The following is a 25,194-nucleotide window of genomic DNA, read 5'->3' on the forward strand; positions in this document are numbered from 1 at the left end:
ATAATATTAGTAGGATTATTATGATTTTGTGTTAAAATTAAATACATTACTACTGTGAAGATTTCACGTAGATAAACTGTATAATGAGTTCAGTATTAAATAAAATATGCAAATACTTTGATGTACTTTTGAGTGGATTATTAAATATTAAACACTTTGTTGAGATTTCTACGTTCTTGTTGCTTTATTTTTGTTCGCAAGTTGCTTTAATGAATAGGTACCTATTTAGTTACTTTGCACCTCTAGACCTCCCCCAAGGACTTTCGTGCAAATTGTACGAAAGTGTGTTTCAAGTGTCCATGCGCGGTAGCGATTGCTCTGCTCGATTACCGGCGTGTTTAATAAAAAAAAAGAAAAATTGCATAAATTATGTTTTTATTTTTATTTTACACAAAGCTACCCACATGTTGAAACAGACACCGAGCTTCATTGCCAGACAAGCTAATGGATAGTTCTATTTTTAAACTGTAAAAGAAATGCTTTGACTTCATGACTTCGTAGATTGAGAGTGATCTGCTTCTCCTGGCTATATACGACTTTTATCTGGTTATCGATCCACTTTGTATGTTTATTGATGTCAATCTCATCCGTTAATATTTCAATTCTATTGTACTAACGTTAACGACCTACGGTACTTTTGTTCTTTAATAAACGATAGCTCAATCGACTGCACGGTTTGCTGCTGGGTAACCGGCTAGCCGCGCAACGTGTAGTCGGGTTCGATTCCCGCAAGGAGCAACTCCTTTGTGGCCATCATCTGCACCTAAATTGTTGTTTCGGGTCTGGAGTGTCATGTGTAAGTGAACTTGCTATGTTTCTAAACTGCACCCACGATACAGGTGAAAAACTTTTGTTTGTGTGTCCTTTAATAAACTCTAGCTCAATCAATAAAATAGAGTGTTTATTATATCAGATAGACCAACAACGCCATAGTATGGTATTATCATCTCTGTATGAGATCCCGTGTAGTATGCCCGATGGTTGCATTCAGAATGCGCCGGGCCATTAGATTTACAACGCGCCGACGAGGCGGCCTACATAACTATTACATTATGTATCCGCCTATGTACTGGAGATATGCCTTTATATGGCCCTCATATACGATTTATTGTTTTATAACTATATACCTAGACGGCAAGGCTGGCACGGTGGCTGGGTAACTGACTGCCGCTGTAGCGAGTCCGATACCCGCACCGAGCAACTCTTTGTAATCCCCAAATTATTGTTTCGGATCTGGGTATCATGTGTATGTGTAATTGTACGTTTGTAAACGCATCCATGGTACAAGAAGAAATCCTAGAGTTTTTTTTTGAGGGTTCATCATCAAATCATCCAATAACTCCTCCCGCCTTGGGCAAGGCGAGAGGGAGTGTCAGACTCTTACTCTCTACTCCAGTTGAACGGGACCCAGTAGGGCTGATGCCGACCCGGACTGCCTAGCGGGTAACCGGGGCTCCAGCTCGAAAAACAAGAGTAGGAACGGGGTGGTTTTTAATCAGTAAGAGTCTGACACTCCCTCTCGCCTCGCTCAAAGCGAGAGAAGTCATTGGATAATTTTCCCCCCTCAAAAAAATGTTTTGCTGTAAACAAGAGTGAAACCGCTAGCAGAAATTAGAATAATATTTTAATAGGTACAATGATACTGAAAGCGTCTGTATGCATGTGTTAAATTTTTTATTACATTACATCATTATACATATATTTTTATATAGTACGAGCAATATGAAGATAGTTGCAAGTAGCGTGCATTTTAGAGATGTGTAGGGATGGCACTGAATTTATTTTTAGTTTTTATCTTTAAACTATTGAAAGTCAATATTTTATTATAACTTTCGTGAGACATACTAAATTAATTATTATGTTATCGGCTTACTCACGTAACTGTTTGATGAACTCATGTGGTTCCTCGTCTTATGTCGCGGAATGCTACTTATGAATATAAGCTTCTAGCATGGCTTGAAACTAGTCGAGTTCCTCGTCAAACAATTACGTGAGTAAGCCGATAGCATAGTAATTGAAGTCAATATTTTTAAAGACATTTGAACGACAACGTCAATGAGGTTCAAAGTGTAAATTGATTCCTAATGAAGAAGTACATCTATGAGCATGAAGAAACGCCATGCGCATGATTTGTCAATCAGACATGGATGTTCCTTCAATAAACAAATAAATACTTCAAGATTTCTCTTAATACCTATATGCTTGCCTTGTATAACGAGGAACATAAAAAAAAAGTTAAACCGGGGAACCGCCCAAATTTTCTTTACCGCCTCCATTTCAGTTTTAAGTCAGGTACCTTAAAGCCTTCTTCTACGTCTGAAAAATACTTTGCTGAAAACCGAAGAAAAATGAAATAAAATAAAGAAGACTGAAAATCGGTTACGCGAGATAATCGCGCACAAACATACATACACAAATACTCCTTTTTTAAGTTCAGCTCAATTGGTTGAAGATATCTGTTTCTAAATTTTGTTGCAAGATTCCACTACACACACACAGACATATACATGCATTGTAAGTTTATAAAAAAAAATCCATCATTCAGGGCCACACAGCGCAACCCCTGTTCATACATACATTAATATTAAGACCAATTAAATATACCGTCTGAGGTAAAACCATTGCTTTACTGCAGAAGCGAGACACAGCTATACCAAATGCATAATGCCATCTCACTCCAGCGGAGAGCATTCGTAACTCCTGAAGTTTCTAGCATCTTAAGGCCCGGTGCACACCGGCGAAGGTGCAACGAAGAACTGAGAATAAATCAGTTTAAAATAAACCTGTATGCCAAAAAAGCTATTTAAGTGTGGGAGAGCCATGCTTCGGCACGAATAGACCGGCTCAACTGGAGTGATACCACGGCCTCACAGAAAACCAACGTGAAACAACGCTTGCGTTGTTTGATTCAGGGTACCGGAGGCCCAGTTACCCTTCCCCATCTCCGATTCCGAAACAACCCTTAAATTCCTGCGGAGCTGCGGACTACATAGCGGGTTTACCGGGGCTCCGGCTTGAAAAGCAGGAGTAGGAACGGGGTGGTTTTTAGTCAGTAAGAGTCTGACATTCCCTCTCGCCTCGCCTATGGCGAGAGAAGTCATTGGATGATTTTCCCCGTAAAAAAACCCTTAAATTCCTAACTCCCAAAACGCCGACAACGCACTTGTAACGCCTCTGGTGTTTTGGGTGTCCATGAGCGGCGACTGCTTACCATCAGGTAATCCGTCGGCTCATACAATAAAAAAAGCTTGACGACACACTGTGCGCCTCTCATCGTTGGCATACCATTTTCATCTATATGCTAAAGTAGTTACGGTTTATTTTAAATTGATTTATTGTCAGCATATCGGCCGCGACTCCGCCGGTGTGCACCGGCCCTAAGTGTTGGTCATTGAAGTAGGAATACCTATAAAATTGATTGATACTCTAATAAAATTGTTTGCCGCCGCTCGCATAGTTTTCAAGGGAAATGGGGGAAACTATCGCTGTTACATACACCGTAGGGTAAATGATGACTGCGAGTATTTTAGTGTTGGCCTGGTAAATTATTTTAAAACATTAGACAAGTCTTTTTTATTTTGGCCTGCCTTAGAGTGCTTCGGGCCGATTGGTTGCACATGCGACTGCAGAGCAAGGGGTCTCCGGTTCGATTCCCAGGTCGGGCGAAGTATTGCTGGGTATTTTTCGGTTTTTCAAAAATTTCTCAGTCGTAGCACGGAGTCTGGAAATGTGTCCGGTATATGGCAATAGGCTCACCCCCTATTACATGGGACTTACAACATAAATTGTGAAAAGTGGGTGTACATTGTACAGTGGCTTTACATGCCGTAATGTCCAGATGCTCGCCAATAACTTTACATTTAAGAAATGGGCACATATATTAGTTAATTTTATTTATTTGGCGTACCAACAATTGATTACACTGGCAATACATAGTTATATTTATAATCAACTTATAAATCTAGAGTAATAAATAAAATTAGAGTTTCTGTTTGTATTAGCGAAATAACCGCTTTTTACTACATGCATACATACTTACTATACATACACCCAAATAAATTTTTGTATGTTTGTTACAACAACAAAACAAGAAAATATCATTAGCACACGCGCTTTACGTTCCAAAATATCTACAATTCTTCCCATAACGCGGCTGCGAACGCCTAGCTGCTAACAGCTGATCATGCGAAAGCAAGTGCGTGCATAAAATAAAACTAATAAGTTTACAAAAAAAGTTTCTTTGGGAAAGTTGTTCGTAATGAATCATGTGAAAACACACATGCACGTAGGACATAGCCGCCGAGTCACACCGCATCGCGTTGAATTCGCGTGTCACCGCACCACATTGCGTTGAATTCGCGTGTCACCGCACCACATCGCGTTGAATTCGCGTGTCACCGCACCGCTTCGCGTTCGCTTCTAGATCGCTCACACAGGACATGGCGTTAGTCTCATTCTGTATATCCTTCACTAATTACCATTTCTGCACGCTTGGCGCGGTGGCTGGGCAACTGGCTGCCGTGCAACGTGTCGCGGGTTCGATTCCCGCACGGAACAACCCTTTGTGTGATCCACAGATTGTTGTTTTGGGTCTGGGTGTCATGTGCATGTGAAATTGTATGTTTGCACAGGAGAAAATCCTAATGTGGGGCAACGCTTCTTTTAAATAAAAATAAACCAGTAACCCTATGAGGATACACGGATTCTGAACTTGATCAAAAACCGGGGACAGTCAAAATATTATCGCAAGCTTTTAAAAATGAATACTAAATCTATTGAATTTTGGATTGGCTTAGCCTCTGACCATACGACAGAGACGACCATGTTTCGTTGTGTTTTAAAGATATCTTCTCAATTTAGGAAAGGTGGTGGTTGTCCCCCTTACTACTACTCGTCAGGAGAAGTTGGGGTTTCAGTGGTGGTAGTAGTAGTAGGAGTAGTTGGTTCTTCAGTGGTGGTAGTGGTGGTAGTGGAGAAATGTTTCGGGTTGAGCGGTCTTGGATATTCCACCAATAACTGCTTGTAATAACCAGGTTTCCAAAACGAATGGTCGTCTGTGTAATAATAAGGCTTCGGCTTCCGAAACCACAAGTTGGTGCTCGCAACCTTTTTAAGAAGGGGCCACAGATCTTTTGTTTTCGTTTTATTAGGGTATTTTGTTCTTGTATTCCTGTATTTATGGGCACGCAATGGATCTATGACTTTCATTTGCTCCCCGTACGCATTCAATTGAAATACAAAACCGTCTTCGAAAGTTATTTCCACATAAAAAGCTATCTCCACGAATTGTGTTCCACTGTGGCACACCGGACGTTCGTGTCCCTCACCCGCGCACCATCTCCGAAGCGTTAGTTTCGGTTTACCAGTTTTCTTGGGAGATACATATCTTGCTTTGACTTCCATGCAAGAATACTCCATGCCCGCAACCAGCGTTAACTGGAACAAAAATAATCATCATTCATGCCCTGGAAGAATTTTACTTGCTCGGGGTAGGAGATGTGTCTATCGGCCACCGTAAGTGCAGGTCTGTGGACGGCGAGCAAGGGTAGCTCGCCGCCCGACCAGAACCAGACCCATGCGTGCGGCGCGTCGCGTTCCGCGCGCGCCTCAAAGAGCCATCAGACCACCACAGATGGGGCCCAGTAGAGCTGATGCCTGATCCAGAGCTGCGGACTACCTAGCAGGTTTACCAGGGCTCCGGCTCAAAAATCAGGAGTAGGAACGGGGTGGTTTTTAGTCAGTAAGAGTCTGACACTCCCTCTCGCTTCGACCAAGGCGGGAGAAGTCATTGGATGATTTTCCCCCTCAAAAAAACAAAAAAAAGTACCACATAAAGGTCAGTTGTCCCAATGCTAATCCCAAAGTATGTTATAAGTGAACGTTGCAAAGAAATAATTAAAATACATACGTTATATTTATAAGTCCCTTCTTTTTTTTCATACAATACAGTTGCATCACTGAACAACTCATACTTCATCTCCTCGCTGTCACACGTGCCCAGTCTTTGGATCTTCGACATAGCTAAAACAATACAACATGAAAACAAATTCAAAAACCAACAACTAAAAACAAATAACAACTAAAAAGTAACTAATATATTACAAGTACTGAATGGTTTATATAATAATTCGGAAAAAAATCAAGAGAAAAGCAAAATCAGGGAAAATTGTTGATAGCGAAACGGAGTTCGCCGGGTTTGCTATTATGTACTAAAAGGTTTTCCATCTACTTTTAAGTTTATATTACAGATTCTTTTGCTTCGATATTGAATAAAACAAGAACATACTTCTACGCATCACGAGGTGATTGTCCGCAATCGTGGAGATAACAGGTTTCCCAATTTCGGTAAATGTTTCTTTCACCCACGTGTGGTACATGCCGTAGTCTAGGAACCTGGCCGGAGCCTGACAACCAGGGCCGTACACTCCGAAACCCAACTGCAAATCATCAGCAAAAGTCAGAACACCATGCAGCTGCATTTAGAAACAATTTCTATAATGTGTGGCAATGCCAGGATAAAGTAGAACAAGTAGGAATCAGACAATAGTGATACTTCACCAGTCTCCATCGATGGTCCACCTTGGTGACGAGTATGGCACCGCTGCGCCACACGCACTCGCCGCCCAGCACACTCTGGGCACACGTCGTGTGCGCCGGCCATAGAGTGTCAAAATCCAGCTGGCATATAGAAAAACTAACTTCAAAAACCTTCGCATCCAGTAAAGTGGAAGACTGAAGCAGTATTATTGCAGAGACCGATGTCCAGCGATAGATAGAAACAGGTGGATGATAATGGGACTACACATACCCCGGTCCGCCTGTAGTAGCTCTTGCAGTGGTCAAATGGTACGTACTTCATTTTGTATACCCAAACTTCGCCCTTTTTGCAATCTGTGAACAATAAACACAAACAAATTGATTTTATATAAGACTGCACCTCACGTAGACGAAACTACCACGTTGGTGAAGGATCGTCACAAGCGTACAGTCAGTAACAGACATTAGGTTCAGTTATTTTTTAATGTTTTAGAGATCAGGGTGTGGTGTTCCCTGAGTTAGGAAAATAGAGGATCGTCTGATCTGATTCAAGTGTGGGAGAGCCATGCTTCGGCACGAATGGGCCGGCTCGATCGGAGTGACAGCCGAAAACCAACGTGAAACAACGCTTGCGTTGTGTTTCGTTGTGTGAGTGAGGTTACCGGAAGCCCAATTACCCCCTTCTCAATCTTCCCAATCCCCGATTCTCCAACCCTTAAATTCCTAACTCCTCTGGTGTTTCAAGTGTCCATGAGCGGCGGCGATTGCTTACCATCAGGTGATACGTCGGCTCGTTTACAGGCATGCCTGCATGCCTGATGGGCTAGTTACTGCCCAACATTTATACGTTTTTTTTAACGTTGTTAAGTCTGCGATTGGCCACCAACCCGCTTACTGCCAGAACGGTGAAAGGAAAATATGGCTGAGGATGGATCACAAAGACGTAGAAAGTACCTATTTACTCTGATCTTGAAAAGACCCGGGTTGTATTTCTCAGGAAAAATAGAAGCCGGTAGATTGTTCCATTCCCTTTCTGCACGGATTAGGAACTAAACGGTACTTTGGGATTTCCTATCTTTGCCAATCTGCAAACTTTACTTGTTGGAGGTTGGACAGTCTGTCTCTACCAACTCCAGTGCTGACTGGCACTGGCACTGTAGCAGAGAATCTCAATAGAGGTCACTCGGTTGTCTTTGAGCTGTCCAAACCATGTAGTTGAGAATCAGCTTGTTGTCTTGTTCACCACAACAATTGGTTTCTCCAAGTTACTATCCCCGCGTCATTTCTGCCTGACCCTCTCAATAATACGTACCATCAGCTATCAGCATCGCGTAGAACGTCTCGTTCAGAAAATTTAGCGGTGGCCCACATATAGGTTTCAGTCCTGGAAATAGTCAAAGTAAACATTTATATACCAATGAAATCTTCTATAATATCAAAATAAGTCGGGTTTTCCTTCCTGGCGCTATAACTTCAGAACGCACGAACCGATTTCCACGGTTTTGCATTCAATGGAAAGGTTTCGGGCTCCGTGAGGTTTATAGCTAAGAAAATTTGGGAAAAATTTCAAAAGAAAAGCAGGAAAACAGGGAAAATCATTGGTGGCGAAACGGAGTTCGCCGGGTTTGCTAGTATCTATATATAAGCTTATTTTCTAAAGTTCGAAACATAGCAGCTTCATAGAAAACAGGTAAGAAGGCTGACGCAGGAGACATGTCACCCCTCTAGTGTAGAAAATGTCCGTCAACGGCAGTAGCCCCTTGCTATCGGTTAGTCTACCTGGACACCTATCTTGTCACATAATAAATATTATCAGTCAATATTACAGAAGCTAGCTGCCCGTCAAAAGCCGACATTCATATGGAGAATACCGAGCAAGGAACACAATTATTGCTAGTAACTCAACCACCCCTTGGACCTCTGAACACCAGTCAGTGAGCACTTTTTAAAGTATTAATATTTAACAAGAAATGCTATTGGAATATCGAAGATTAAATAAATAAAGCAATAAAAACCGCCGTTGTCCCGGCCCATGAGAGTGAGGAAACAGAGTGCACCAGTGTTAAAGTTGTTGGGAGACTAATGTCTCACTAGATACTCACTAAAGGAGATGTGGTCAGTTTCAAGTTGGATCACAGCTAGGGCGTTGACCTTGTCTTCGAAGAAATCCGAATGGAAAGTGTACTCTCGTATGCCGATGTAAGGACTCTCTCCTCTGCAGTTTCTACCAATAATCACTCGAGCTTCGGTCCTGGTCAACAAAACCTCTAATGTCACTCCGTCCACAGAACAAATGCATAACTTATTAACTCGGCGGTAGTTCCGAACCGATACGACCTTCACACCTTCAAGAAAAGAGCATACTCCTTTTTGAAAGGCCGGAAGCGCACCAGTGACTCCTCAGGTGTTGCGGGTGTCCATGGGCGGCGCTGATCGCTTACCATCAGGTGACTCGTTTGCTCGTTTGCTATCTATTCCAAAAAAAAACTTGACGTATTCATTAATTCCCCGACGTCACATGAAGTTCCCAAAAATGTCACAATTACCTGAAGTTTTTCTTGGGCAGTTTGTCAATTTCATTTGCAGATGCAAGCGCCATCTGTCTGGTGACCAGTACTACTGCGGTTGTGAACATTTTCTTACCTACATATTAAACAAACATGTGATATAGGCTATTATTTTCAATATAATATGGAATTATATAAATAGGTTATTTAATGTTAATTAACAAAACTGTAACAATCTTGTACTACATTTAACGTAGCGTCTGGTTTTTATTTACACGGCAGTGTGGTATAAAAGTATTGTGACCGAAACACTATTAGACCATAATCTATCTCTAAGCATTCATACACTTTAAGTACCAAGAATGGGTCCCCTCTAAAGTATCAATTCCCCCCTTTCCCATCTTCCCAATCCCCGATTCCCCAACAACCCTTAAATTCCTAGCCCCCAAAAGGCCGGCAACGCACTTGTAACGCCTCTGGTGTTTCAAGTGTTCATGGGCGGCGGCGATTGCTTACCATCAGGTTCCATAAAAAAAAGTAGTAACTTCAACTTACTTAAAACTTTAATGTGTAATATACAATGAGATAGGGGTGGGACTTCTAACCCGTTAAGGCTAAGTACTACATCTAATTTTATCGACAAAAAAAATAATATGGGGGTTTGAACCCCTATTTGAAAATATTGAAAAATTGTGATTTTTTCGGTAAAAATAATTCACAAATGTTTTTTTTTCTCACCAAAACATTATCAAACATATGAAAAAAGTAATGAATTAGTTAGCCAAGGTTATTAGCTACCGTTTGTCGTTTTTTTTTTTTTTGTTTCTACGACGCATACAACCTTTGATATCAAAAAAAGTAAAAAAAATATTAAAATAGCCATAATTTTTAGGGGGATTCGACCCCTTCGACCCCCGACTTTTGTCGATAAAATTAGATGTAGTACTCAGCCTTAACGGGTTAGAAGTCTCACCCCTATCACATTGTATAGGGTGACTTTGAATTCGACGTATTCCTCTCGGGAGGTGATAATACAATTTCCTACAAAATTAGCCCTGAGGTCCTTGGGCGGAAAGTGGCTAGTTTCTGAGATATTCAACATTTTTGGTTTTGGTAAAAAAATCCCGAATTGATTACAAAAACATCAATAAATAAAAAAATACTGGCTGGATTTTAGTAGTTTTAGTTTTAATCAGTTGCCAATACATCAGTTATCATTTATGAATACTAATAATGGCACAAATATCATTCGTTTTAAAATAGCAAGTAATTTCCTATCAAATTTCGTTTTGTGTCACTAATTTGGTCGATGGAAAACTGGATTTATTTGAAAAAAAATATATGACACTGGTTTATTAGCTACCCAAAAAAAATTATTTACAACATTCTCAAAAATAAATGAATTAATTGATGATAAGTAGAGTGTAAAGAGAAAAGGGCAATTTCAAAAACATCTTTATTTGCAAAAAATTGTTCAAAGTAACCTTCCCTACGACGAATACATGCCCGAACACGCTTCCTTATCTCTATGACGGTCACTCTTGGACTGAATATGCGTCTAATTTCGTCATTATCTTCAAAAACGAGGCGTCACCGCTTCATGGTAGATATCCCACCCACTCGCACGAAGCGCTTCGCTTCAAGCTTCCTTGTGCAAACTGCTAGGGAGTGGAACTCCTTGCCGGAGTCTGTGTTTCCTGATGGGTATAACCTGGGTGTCTTCAAGGCCCGAGTGAATAGGTTGCTTATGGGCAGACGTGCTCCACCGTAGGCCGCATCATCACTTACCATCAGGTGAGATAGCGGCCAAACGTCGACCCATAAAATGTAAAAAAAAAAAAATGTTTTGGAGAAGAATTTCGATACACGGCCTATTCCGTCTGTATAAACAAGAGACTTTATGTAAAAAATCAACCGGCGTTAGGTTCTGGTCGTTGTGCATGCCATGTAGTCATGTAGTGGGACCGCCCTGTCAATCTAACGCCTGAAAACCGATGTATCCAACCACTGCCTCACAGTAGTTCGATGGTAGGAATACGTCGAATTCAAAGTCACCCTGTATAATGATAGAAATAGTAATTCTTACCCCAAGGGTAGGATAGTATTCCTAGCCATGGGTAGGTCTCAACGTCGGCTGTACCCATGTACAAGTGCGATGTTGGTGAACTGTCGACACCACAGCTCGAAGACAGCACTAGATACAATGAAAAAAGAAAAACAAACTATAATAATATAAAATAAGTCGGGTTTTCCTTCCTGACGCTATAACTCCAGAACGCACGAACTGATTTCCACGGTTTTGCATTCGTTGGAAAGGTTTTGCATTCGTTGGAAAGGTTTTGCATTCGTTGGAAAGGTTTATAGCAAAGAAAATTCAGGAAAATTTTCAAGATAAAATCAGGAAGACATGGAAAATTATTGATGGCGAAACGGAGTTCGCCGGGTTTCTAGTCTATACATATATATATGTATAAGGAAGTGGTGTTATTTACACAATTTCTAACTCAAGAACGGATGAACCGATTTGGCTGAAAATTGGAGGAGAGGTAGCTTAGAACCAGGAGACGGATATATCATTATCCCATTATCCCATTTGATTGACTTTAAATATCGAAGATATAGACAAATTGATGTATATGGCAATAGGCTCACCCCCCCCCCCCCATTACATGGGACTTATAACACAAATTGTGAAAAGTGGGTGTACATTGTATAGAGGCATTGCGTGGCGTAATGTGCACCTCTGCCTACCACTTCGGGGATAAAAGGCGTGACGTTGTGTGTATGTGTGTGAACTCTTATGTGGACATAATAAGTTGAACCGTCTTCTCTTGTAGACCATATATTTTTCTTTTATGTTTTCTGTTACACTTTTACGAATTCACCAGTGCACTAGGTACTTAATCTAGACATTTAGAAATCCACATCACTCTCATTCTTAACCTGTACCTAAATACCTATTATGTCTCATACTTTTATAACTTACTGGGGACGTCTCAATCACGTGTATGCATGACAATGTTTGAGAAACAATAAAATAATTTTAATTTAAAAAAAATACTAGATGTAGTATAGTTCGAACCTCTTTAGCTAACATAATTTTACATTGACAATAAACGCCTGAATAATAGTCCAGTAGATAGAACAAGGAATTAGAATTAAGTTGCGTTTGAGTATTTTATAATTATAAGTAACTAACTGACCCGAAAAATTTCGTACCGCCTCAAACATTTTTTTTTCTCACCTTTTAAACCTTCCCGAGACTTCCACAAATAATTCAAGACCAAAATTTGCCAAATCGGTCCAGCCGTTCTCGAGTTTTGGCGACACTAACGAACGATATGTACCTAAATACTGTAGACGAAAGCAAGAAGATAAATAATTATTTTTACACTTACCTTGACTGAAAAACGGCGATATACTAAACACACAGTGTAGTAAACGCCTCGCCAACAACATTATTAACACTTCAAAACATTTTGTTTGAAAGAAAATAAAATGTTAAAGGTAACATCGAGTGTTGTAAATATCTGTCCACCAACACTAATGAAGCTGACGGCTGGGCGCCATGTTGATTGCAACGCGCACGCACCGATCTCTTTGGACAACGCTCGAGTATGAGAATCCAACAAAATGCGACTAATTCGATGGTTGTTGTACAAATGGTGTATTTGTAAACTCTCGTGGCACAGACACAAACAGAATTAGGCATTATCCAATATCCGATCAAAACAAACGTTGAGAGCTAAACGTCTTCGTTTGTAACGGTCGAGTGTGGAAGAGCTATGCTTCGATAGGACGGCTCGATCGGAGTGATACAACGACCGCACTGAAAACTGACGTGAAACAACGCTTGCGTTGCGTAAATGAGGTTACTGGAGGCCCAATCCATGCTTATTCACACATTTTTTTTAAAGTGAACTTTACGTTGAACAAAAACGAAACTAGAGAATGAACCAACCAATCAGAGGGCGGAACCCGCTCTTGTTTCTATTCTGCTATAATCATAAAATAGTCAAAATATCCATAAATATTGAATTTAGATGGTTATTATTAATGGTTCTTATTTATAATATTAAAATAATACTATAAAGAAATCTTTATTAAATAAGAATATTCGGCTGCGAAAACTTACTTTAAATAAAATTAAATAAATATAAAACGTGCCAACACCCTGCCACGAAGGGTTCCGTAGCATTCCTCTATTAATTCTGATACATTAACATTGAAATCAACTTTGTTCTGTGAGGTTTCATAATATCGACGTCGAAGTAACGCGACCAATAACTTCTTACTGACATGCTATGAGAAAGCTGTTTCATTACTTTTGAAATAAATACAATATACCCTCATGTGTATTTTTGCTGCAACGGTATTATTATTGCTGAAACGGCAATATCTCGAAACTGAATCAATTTGTATATTTTATGACATTACCAAGGACATAACCTCTTAATTTTTATGGGACACGTTTATATAAGGTGTTCTAAATGTATCTGCCACGGCTTGAATGGTAGGTAGTGTTGTGTTTGAAGATTATAATAGTAAAATCTAATATATAAAATTCTCTTATCACAGTTTTCGTTGCCATACTCCTCCGAAACGGCTTGACCGATTTTGATGAATTTTTTTGTGCTTATCCGGTATCTATGAGAATCGGCCAACATCTATTTTTCATCCCCCTAAATGTTAGGGGGTAGTACAACCCTATTTTTTTTTCATTTTCCGTCAAAACAATTGATAGCAGTTATTTTCATTGAAGAAGCGACGCATCGTGCTTATGTGTCGACCACTTTATACAGAGTAGTCAATGTTTATTTAACTCCTTTATGTTCTCAAATTGAATTGTCTATTAAAGAGGTCCGGGGTACCAAATTTTTTCACTAACGTAATCTTCAAACACATCACTACCTCCCATTAAAGCCGTGGCAGATACATTCAGAACGCCTTATATAAAGCATATAATATGTACAAGTGTGTCTTGCCTGTTGAGTTGTACCCACTAACGTATAAAGAATGTTCAATGGTCACTCTTACAAAATTAACTGATAATAATAAAGAAATCGGCTTTTTTTTTGAGGGGGAAAATCATCCAATGACTTCTCCCGCCTTGGGCGAGGCGAGAGGGAGTGTCAGACTCTTACTGACTAAAAACCACCCCGTTCCTTCTCCTGCTTGTCGAGCCGGTGCCCCGGTAAACCCGCTAGGTAGTCCACAGCTCCGGATCAGGGATCAGCCCTGCTGGGCCCCATCTGTGGTGGTCTGATGGCTCTTTGAGGCGCGCGCGGAACGCGACGCGCCGCACGCACGGGTCTGGTTCTGTTCGGGCGGTGAGCTACCCTTGCTCGCCGTCCGCAGGCCCGCACAAAGAAATCGGCTTGGCTAGTTATTTACACAGTGTATTGGTGGGATGCCATTTAGCGCTTGTCTACAAATAGAGTACTTTACAAATTATATGAGACTAGCTACTTCCGCGCGGTTTCACCCGCACTGCTCGGTTCCTATTGATCGTGGCGTGATGATTTATAGCCTATAACCTTCCTTGATAAATGCGCTATCTAACACAAAAATAATTATTCAAATCGGATCAGTAGTTCTGGAGATTAGCGCGTTCAAACAAACAAACTCTTCAGCTTTATCAGCTTTATAATATTAAGTATAGATTGTCGTACATTTTGGGAGGGACTGTGGGGACTCCTCATCATGAAGCGTCTCGATGATGACTAGACTCAACGTCGCGCAGCTCACAGTAGGCTGCGCGTCGTCGATACGTCATCGCGTCTGCGCACGCTACACATGATGAAGATAAGTCAAGAGTCCCTTTGTGACTCGAAACCAGTAGAGCTTTTCTCCATTCATGTACGACACTAAACTGTAATGATTTTTGGTTACTTTAGTATGTCTCACTTTAGTTATGTATTTAAGTGTGGGAGAACCATGCTTCGGCATGAATAGGCCGGCTCGACCGGAGTGACACCACTGCCTCACAGAAAACCGACGTGAAACAACGCTTGCGTTGTGTTTCGTTGTGTGAGTGAGGTTACCGGAGGCCCAATTCCCCCTTCCCAATCTTCCCCATCCCCTTTCCCGAACAACAACCCTTAAATTCCTAACTCCCAAAAAGCCGGCAACGCACTTGTAAAGCCTCTGGTGTTTCAAGTGTCCATGGGCGGCAGCGATTGCTTACCATCAGGTAATATGTCTGCTCGATTATAAAAAAAAAAAAAAAAAATGTATAATAAAAATTTTGACACTTTTCAGTTTTCTACTCAGACAAACGCTTAAGTGGCATTTGGCTAAAGGCAAAGGACTTCTTACCTATACGTATAGAAGATAAACTCCGAATAAATAATACGAGATATTTATTTTTGTCATATCTTTATTTTAGGCAACAATTGGGCATAGACCTCATCACACATTATTTGGTATACAGGTCATGTTTCATGTTCATGACTCTTACTGACTAAACACCACTCAGTTCGTACTCCTGCTTTTCAAGCCAGAGCCCCGGAGAACATGACACAACAAACAAATAAATGTCAAAATACTTCACTGTACATGCATGCCTCGTTTTTGCAAAGGCATCATAATCTATAATATTAAAATAAGTCGGGTTTTCCTTCCTAACGTTATAACTCCAGAACGCTCGGACCGATTTCCACGGTTTTGCATTTGTTGGAAAGGTAACGAAACGCCGGTATTTTTTAAGAATACGTTGTTGAACATAAGTTTTTAAACGCACGCATGGCACAGAAGAAAATCCTAGAATTTTAAATTACATTAACATAATACACATCGCACCCCAATTTGTGGATCATACAAAGAGTTGCTGCGTGCGGGATTCTAACAAGCTACACGTCGCACGGCAGCCACCGCACAAACTACTAACTAGTTATTCAACTGTTGTAGTTTCCATTGAAGGTGTAGTTGTAGGAGCAGTAGGTGTAGTAGTACTGGTAGTGGTAGTGGTAGCGGTCCTTCTGGCCACTTCATCATTTCTAAGAAACCAAGGATGTTTCGGATCTCCTAGTAAAGTTTGATACTTGTCATAGGTATCCACTGGGGACGGTATTTCTGGAAAACTACTTTCCATATTCATTACAGCGATCATGAATTTAGGTTTTATAAATCTTTGGTATGTTTTTCTATAGACGTTAACATGGAAATGTAGTTCTTCGGTATAATCAACTTCTACATTAAAATGTGCCTCCCCGTACTTATACCTTGGGCTGAAGCATACTTTATCTTTTATTGGATCCTTAAAAACTTCATGAGGGGGCCTTCGCATATTCATTAGGCACCATTGACGTAAACGCATTCTAGGTTTTGTTCCGACCGTCGGATTATGATTCGCTTCGAACTCAATGCACGGATAGTTTGTCTCCCCGTATATAGATATCTGCAAATACAATATAAATAAATTAAACTCACTTGTTGATTAAGTAGCCACGACGGGTCACGGATTAAATCCCTTGGTCGTGTCTAATTTCTTGATATTTCAATTTACATTTAAATGAACAAAATAATTATGTAGCAAATAAGATTAAAATTGTGTCACTTTAATTGATTAAGATCACTGGGCCATCTTAGGAACGAGTTTGTAATAAGTTGTTAATAAAGTGTGGGAAGCCATGCTTTGGCACGAATGGACCGGCTCGCTTGCGTTGTGTAAGTTAGGTTACCGGTGGCTCAATAATTATCCCTCTTCCCAATGTCCGATTCCCCAATAACCCTTAAATTCCGAACCCCAAAAGGCCGTCCACACACTTGTAACGCTTTTGGTGTTTCGGGTGTCCATGGCCAGTGGCGATTGCTTACCGGGTGCTACTTATCAGGTGACCCGTCAGATCGTTTACCGGCTTATGTAATTTTTTTTTATGAAACACGCCGGTAGTCGAGCAGACGTATTACCTGATAGTAAGCAATCGCCGCCGCCCATGGACACTTGAAACACCAGAAGCGTTACAAGTGCGTTGCCGACTTTTTGGGGGTTAGGAATTTAAGGGTTGTTGTTCGAGAATCGGGGATTGGGAAGATTGGGAAGGGGGAATTGGGCCTCCGGTAACCTCACTCACACAACGAAACACAACGCAAGCGTTGTTTCACGTCCGTTTTCTGTGAGGCCGTGGTATCACTCCGGTCGAGCCGGCCCATTTGTGCCGAAGCATGGCTTCCCCACACTTATAAAAAATATCTCACATTATAATTAAAGAATCCCTTATCGCTGGTGATGTGGTCATAGTCAGAGTACGCCAGATATGCTTTCTCCTCTTCATCACATTTACCGAACCGCTGGATTTGGGCTAGAGCTGAAAGAAAGCCATGTTTAACACTAGACACACACAAGGACCGACGAGAGATCCAATTATCGATACGTGACTCAGGGAGTATATAACTGTGATAGTCACATCACACAGTGTGTGATACTTTACAAAATAGGAACCGCTTATTTTTTTTTTTACCGTCTCCATTGTATAAGTCAGGTAATATCCTAAAATCTACTCTTTAATTTGAAAAATATTTTTTAAAATCAGTTCAGCCAAACGCGAGATAATCGCGCACATACATACATACCATGAATACCGGTTAAAATGATAACCTCTTTTTTTAAGTGGGTTAAAAAACCTGTTAAAACATTTTTAAGATCATCACATAGTCTTGTTAAATTCCAATTAATATTAGTTTGCTCAGATATTTTTCACCTATCTACGTACCTATGTATGTGACTTAATCCAGTAAATATTAAAACAACGTTTAAAAAAACCGATTTCCATAAACTAAAAACAAACTATCATTGTACTGCCTGTGTCTGACTACTGCAAGTTTAGAAGTCGGCTGTGATCCGTCTGCTCGTTTACCGGCTTATACCATAAAAAAGGTCAAACTCCGATTTATAAGTCTTTTTTTCTTTTTTTTTTAAACGTTGCCTCACACTAGGATTTTCTCCTGTGTCGTGGGTGCGTTTACAAACATACAAGTTCACATGCACATAACACCCAGACCCGAAACAACAATTTGTGGGTCACACAAAGAGTTGCTCCGTGCGGGAATCGAACCCGCTACCCGTTGCGCGACAGCCAGTTGCCCAGCCACCGCACCAACCGTGCAGTCGGTTAACAAAATAAAATGGTTTCCTAATCCCTTGTTGCAGATTGGACAATAATTTGCAATTAATGTAGAATGGAATTCTTACATCTCCTCAAGACGACATGGTTGTCTGCCAATGTGGTTATAGCAGGCTTGCCCATTCTGTCAATGTTGTGCGCCACCCACTGGTGGTACTTTCCGTAGTCCAGGAACCTTGCTGGCGATTCACAACCAGGGCCGTAGATACCGAAACCCAACTACAAATGATGAAAAAAAAAGTTAAGTCAATGTCAAAGTCAAAAAGTCAAAATTATTTATTTCAAATAGACCAGGAAGGCACTTTTGAACGTCAAAACAAATATAATAATATTAATAACGTCTGTCTGTCGGTCAGTCCTCTATTGAAGCTATTTGCTCGTTCCAAAGTGTAGATTCCTATGGAGAAGAACGAGCAAGAAACTCCATAGGTTACTCTTTTTCAATCAGATTCACAATACAATTCTTGGTTACATTGTTTAAGACATGTATTTTATCATATAAGATAACAATACTTAGATAAAACGAATCAAAGTTTCGGAGTGAGAGACGTCTTTGCGTCATTTCTACGTCTAAAATGAACTTAGAAGTGATATATCTTCGAAAGTATTTGTTTCCGTAAGAAGATTAAAAAATACGTGTCTAATGTTTTAAAATAATATACAAGACATTAAAATAAAAACTAGTCATCTACCCTATTATAGTCGACTTGGTTTTGTCTACAACTAAAATAAATTATTAACCCCAAATTCATTTTATCTTCGTTACAAATTGGGGAATTCGCTGCTCGCTTCTGAAGACATAGCATGCCACATTGTATACCAGATGAGTCAGATTCCAACAAAGGAAAGAAACGGGTCAAGGGTATATCGAAGACATCAACAGCCTATAAATGACCATTGCTTACCAAAGGCCTCTTCTCACGCGGTTTGGGCTTGAGCATTAATCATCACGCTTGCTCAAAGCAGGTTGTCGATTTCAAACTTATAATCAGAAATTATTAGCCCAGGTTTCCTCACGATGTTTTCCTTCAACGGTGTCTCAATACTCTTAGAAAGTACTAACTCGAAAAAGGGTATTTGCCGTTGGTAGCACGCAAAACGGGTGCCTTTTTTTTGAAGGGGGAAAATCATCCAATGACTTCTTTCGTCTTGGGCGAGGCGAGAAGGAGTGTCAGACTCTTACTGACTAAAAACCACCCCGTTCCTTCTCCTGCTTTTCGAGCCGGAGCCCCGGTAAACCCGCTAGGTAGTCCGCAGCTCCGGAAAACGGGTGCCTTAGACCTTAAAGTAAAACTGCCGAAAGAAAACTGTTGAAGGCAAATCCTCCGCTAAGCGTCGCGTCGGACGGAAAAAATGATGTTTTTTTTTTTGGGACAAGCCCGCCACAACCTCCCATACCGCTGCAACTCCTGTAAGCCAGGATCTACAGTAGATACAACCATGAAAACACCGGAACATTGAAGTCCGGCGCGTCCCAGGGACATAAATGACTGTCTTGGATCCCGCAACGAAATAAATCAGAAGATATTATTAGAGGAGAAGAAAAGAAAACGATAGTTTCCACTTCCCTCGGTAAATTTAATGCAGGAGACAGAATGACTTAAGCCTTAAGGCACAAAGAGACTCCACAACTGGGAGAAGCCCAGTCGCCAAAAAAATGATGTTGTGTTATGATGATACGTCACCAGTCTCCACCGGTCTTTGATCTTGACGACGAGGATAGCACCGCTGCGCCACACGCAGTCACCTCCCGAAGTACTGCGCGCGCATGCAGTGTACGACGGCCAATCGCCATCCACGTCGGCCTCAAAAAAAAACATATTATTATAAAGTTGCAACACGTTGTTACCTTAGTTCCCAAATTTTTTTTGTTTAAAAAAACGTTGCCCCACATTCGGATTTTCTCCTGTGTCGTGGGTGCGTTTACAAACATACAAGTTCACATGCACATGACACCCAGATCCGAAACAACAATTTGTGGATCACACAAAGAGTTGCTCCGTGCGGGAATCGAACCCGCTACACGTTGCGCGGCAGCCATTGCCCAGCCACCGCGCCAACCGTGCAGTCAAATTTAATGTAACAACTATCGTGTGACATACTAAATTAACTAAAAATCACGTTTTACTCGCGTAAATTAATGGAGAAAAGCGCTACTAGTTTCCAGTCACAGAGGACTCTTCATCATGAGCAGCGTGCGCAGACGCGGCGACGTTGCGCATCCTACTAAAGTAGTATTTGCCATTAAAACGTGAGTGAAGCATGGCTCTCTGCCATGTTTACCCATGGCCATGAACCGGCACACTTAGTATGTTTAAATGTCTCATTTAATGTTTGCAATAACATGCCAAGCTGCATCTATAATTTCAAGTTACACATTGCGTCATTTGGCGAAATTCTTCACAAACAATAGGCCGCCTACAAATGACAAATTCTTGCATCTTGCTTCTTAATTTGGCCTGTTGCTTTTAACGAATGCATGCATCTTAATATGTTCTTTTTCTTATACTTTACCGCACCAAATCGCCCTCGGTGTAAAACAAAACTAAAATTGTAAGTTTTTATCTAACATCTGCCCGCGGTTTCGCCCGCGATCCTGTAGCACAGAAAGTATAGATAGCCCGTGTGTCCAAACTACAATCTACCCCTGTTTCAAATTTCAATCCAATCCCTTCAGCTGTTGAGCAGCTGATTGAGTAACGAACATACAAACAAACAGACAAACTCGCAAGTAACATAGTTATGAAACTGATATGAATTATACTAACAATACAGTAAGATTATTCGAGCATTCGAGCTGCGGGAGCCGCCGAGTCAACACCTCCTGAAGATGCTCCGTGGAGGAGCGAAACATATGTCGAGTGGTATATTGCATGTTATGTGTGTGTTTTATGTTGCACCTCTGCTGCATGAGCATTTAATTGCGGGCGTGCTGCACGTCGCATGTTAAAAAATACATGTATAAGCGGAATTAAAACGAAATAATCTTACTGTATTGTTAGTGTAGCATGGATTTCCGCAAAGTAACGCCTGATTCTATTCTAGATATGAATTATGTTTAATTTACCCCGGTACGTCTGTAAAACGATTTGCAGTGTTCAGGCGACACGTATTTCATTTTGTGTATTCTCACTCTGGATTTACTGCAACCTAAAAATTTAAGGAAAATATAATTGCAACTTACCTATACAGCGTGTAACAAAATACCCATTTACATCAAGAAGCACTGAAGAATACAGGTTGAATAGAAATTCTTCAGTGCTTCTTCAAAATACGTTTAAAAAAACTTGGTACCAAATACTTGTCGGTGTCGCATGGTTCTTAATTTTAAATCATACAAACGTATCACAACACTACAGGGGTCACTCGCTAATATTACGAAATATTTCTTCTGTAAATCTGATCGCCTAGGATCTGTATCTACCTAATTTTTATGATCGGTTTCTGGAATTTTATGTATTGGAAAAATAACCTTGTTCCATGAAAACATGAGTTTAAAAAGCCCTTCCCGTATCGTTTGTTATGTTATCTAGAAACCGTGCACTTGATATGTATACCCCTTTTTGTTACACCGTGTATACCTCGTAACAAAAACATTGTTTATATCTTGTTGTGAAACATTATTTTTATAACCAGCTGATGCCCGCAGTTAAAAGTAGCCTAATTACTAAGGACCCAACAAACATTTAAGACGTCGAGTAGACGTTTTGGTAACAACTTAATGTTATTTAGTATAATCGTATAAACGTCATAAGGACGTTTACTCGACGGCATTTGGGCCCACTTTATACAACTTAAGGCGCTAAGAGTTTCGTATAACAGTCATATAAAACACCTATTAGTCGCATAGTAGTCATATACGCGTCGGCGATTTGACTACATGACGTGTAATGGTAGCTGTTGCGGCGTGTATTCGACTTAATGTCACAAATATGATTTTTATATGATGAAATAGGTATGTAATGGACGTTTAAAGATTATATTAAGAACGAATATTATAAAATATTATTTTAATGGAGTAGTGCTTTTGACAGCTGTGTTTATTTTGTTTTTTTTTTCTTGTTATTTGAGGTGATAAAACCATTCCATCAGTTGTAAACCATTGGGCAATCAAGTTTACTGATTAATGTGAGGTTAATTTTTAACAAATTTTTAATGCGCCTTCTAAATTTTAATGTTATCACATATTTTTATGAATAATTTACTATGTGACTGCGTTATATGACAACTATATAACTTCCCGACCAATAAGCTGCGAGTTCATTGTAAATAAATATCATAAATTTGATTTAAAAATGGTGGAAGTGGTATACAAGGTTATTATAAACCTTTAACATGACTATTAATTATATAGCAGTCGTATTATCATGTTTGTGATACTTTAGGACGTATAGAGGTCGTTCTTAAGACTAATATTCGACTTATATGTAATGGTTACTAATACTACGTTTAAACAACAATTGTTCGTATAGCAGTCGTGTAAAAGGTAATTATATGACAAAATTGACAGTATTACGACGTTTATACTACGAAAACGTTTACACGACGAAACAGTTGTGTATGTAAGTTATAAAGATGTCGTCGTAGACACTATTATACGACGATTGTATAAAAAAGTTGTAATAACGTCTATATGACATTATAATACGACCAAAAATGTATATGACTATTCGGTCAGATAAGGCACCAGTACACGTCGAAGAGTTATAAAAACTACTGTAAAATAACTTTAATACGACTCAAAGTCATATAAATGTTTGATTATATGACAAAAATGTTTGCTGGGGAGTACCTTATTATATACGTACATCAGCTACCTCCCAAAAAAATCCTGTCAAAATTGGACCAGTCATTTCAGAGATTAGCCAGAACAAACGAACAGACAGACGGACAAAAAGTGAAAAAATTTTTTTTTTATTACAAACAGACACTCTAATTTTATTCATTAGTTTAGATTATCTTATTTGAATGGGAATCTCTCAAAATAATACTTTTATATTTAAATCTATACTTAATATTATAAAGCTGAAGAGTGTTAAATTGTTTGTTTGAACGCGTTAATCTTCGGAACTACTGGTCCGATTTGAATAATTATTTTTGTGTTGAATAGTGCATTTATCGAGGAAGGCTATAAGCTATGAAACATCACGCTATGACCAATAGGAGCCAAGCAGAGCGGGTGAAACTGCGCGGAAGTAGCTAGTGATAAATAAAAAACGTTCTTACTATTAGATAAAACCATTGCGTAAAATGGTTGGTCCTTGAAGTGAGTCGGAGGTCGACAGATCGGTCGCCACCCTGAAACAATTAGGTATATCAATCACTTAGGGTGCAGTTCCATTGAGGCGGAGCGGAGCAGAGCGGAGAAGAGCTGTGCCGCGATTCACCAATCACATGGCTTGAAAAGAAGAGATGTGGATTTCAAGCCATGTGATTGGTGAATCGCGGCACAGCTCTTCTCCGCACCGCTCCACTGACGCGGAGCGGGCGGAGAGGAGCTTAGCGGTGCACGAATTGACCAATCACTATGCTCGAAATATTTTCCATTGAAGCGGAGCGGAGATTTCGAGCATAGTGATTGGTCAATTCGTGCAGCTCCTCTCCGCCCCGCTCCGCGTCAGTGGAAACGCGGCCTTAAAAGCTATACTGCCTACTATATAGACTGCCACGTTGGCCGAGTGGTTGCAAGTGCGACTGCCGGGCAAGGGGTCTCGGGTTCGATCCCAGGTCGGGCGAAGTAGTACTGGGCTTTTTTTCGGTTTTTCGAAAATTTCTCAGTGGTAGCACGGATTCTGGAAATGTGACCAGTATATGGCAATAGGCTCACCCCCTATTACATGGGACTTACAACATAAATTGTGAAAAGTGGGTGTACATTGGTGACGATATGTATGTATGTATGTATGTAAGAGTATATTATTACGTGCAAACGATATGACGCCCTCAATGTTCAGCTGTATCATGACAAGAGAACTGAACGGCTCTGTGGAGTAGCTGGGATGGTAGTTGTAGTCTCGGATGCCGAAGCTGGGCCCCGAGCAGTTGTTCCCGATCACCACCCGCGCTCGCGACCTGGGTATAAAGCATATTTTTTTTTACATTAAATGGGCCGACGTTTGGCCGCTATCTCGCCTGATGGTAAGTGATGATGCGGCCTACGGTGGAGCACGTCTGCCCATAAGCAACCTATTCACTCGGGCTTTGAAGACACCCAGGTTATACCCATCAGGAAACACAGACTCCGGCAAGGAGTTCCATGTAGACATTTATTTATGAAGTTCTTATATAATAGTGGTTATCGGAGGCCCAATTACCCTCCTTCTCAATCTTCCCAATCCACAATTCCCGAACAACCCTTAAATTCCTAACCGGCAACGCACTTGTAACGCCTCTGGTGTTTCGGGTGTTCTGGTGTCCAACACCATGTTTTTTTATGGTATAAGCTGGTAAACGAGTGGACAGATCACCTGATGGTAAGCAATCGCCGCCGCCCATGGACACCCAAAACACCAGAAGCGTTACAAGTGCGTTGCCGTAGGAATTTAACGATTGTTCGGGAATTGTGGATTGGGAAGATTGAGAAGGAAGGTAATTGGGCCTCCGCTAACCTCACTCATGCAACAAAACACAACGCAAGCGTTGTTTCACGTCGGTTATATGTGAGGCCGTGGTATCACTCCGGTCGTGCCGGCCCATTTGTGCCGAAGCATGGCTCTCCCACACTTAAAAACTGTTCCAAGAGTCCGTGTATTAAGTACATAGAAGTTTTTAGCTCACTATGCAATTGCAGCTTGATGCAGTCGATCCTGATTGCTTTAAACAGTGCTGCAAGCTTAGCAGCGGGCTTTGTTAACACATTTTTTTAGCGGTGATAAATCTGCTTTTGGCCACCAATCCGATTACTGCCAGGGCGGCGAAGCGAAGATGTGGCCGAAGATGGAGCACTGAGAACTGCTAGGGAGTGGAACGCCTTGCCGGAGTCTGTGTTTCCTGATGGGTATAACCTGGGTGTCTTCAAAGCTCGA

The 25,194-nt window shown here is 40.6% G+C and overlaps 2 protein-coding genes across 2 annotated transcripts; both read right to left on the reverse strand.

The window, feature by feature from the left end:
• Window positions 1-4,839: 4,839 nt before the first annotated feature.
• LOC118279081 (uncharacterized) lies at window positions 4,840-8,999 on the reverse strand. Its single transcript, XM_050698442.1, has 7 exons — window positions 8,640-8,999; window positions 7,850-7,921; window positions 6,809-6,891; window positions 6,559-6,678; window positions 6,287-6,437; window positions 5,909-6,021; window positions 4,840-5,436 (listed from the first exon to the last, which is right to left on the reverse strand). The coding sequence occupies exons 2-7, from the start codon at window positions 7,863-7,865 to the stop codon at window positions 4,888-4,890; spliced, it is 1,032 nt and encodes a 343-aa protein (XP_050554399.1). The 5' UTR covers window positions 7,866-7,921; window positions 8,640-8,999; the 3' UTR covers window positions 4,840-4,887.
• Window positions 9,000-15,445: 6,446 nt separating this feature from the next.
• Window positions 15,446-24,252, reverse strand: LOC118279082 (uncharacterized; the record flags this gene model as incomplete). The annotated part of the gene is made up of 7 exons (XM_035598613.2): window positions 15,446-16,443; window positions 17,244-17,353; window positions 18,238-18,388; window positions 19,855-19,974; window positions 21,237-21,319; window positions 23,396-23,467; window positions 24,093-24,252. Coding segments are annotated over 7 exons (1,203 nt in total), but the record flags the coding sequence as incomplete, so codon positions are not given.
• Between the last annotated feature and the right edge of the window lie 942 nt (window positions 24,253-25,194).

Source organism: Spodoptera frugiperda, chromosome 14 (genome assembly GCF_023101765.2).
Source record: "Spodoptera frugiperda isolate SF20-4 chromosome 14, AGI-APGP_CSIRO_Sfru_2.0, whole genome shotgun sequence".
In the NCBI taxonomy this organism is placed as follows: Eukaryota; Metazoa; Arthropoda; class Insecta; order Lepidoptera; family Noctuidae; genus Spodoptera; species Spodoptera frugiperda.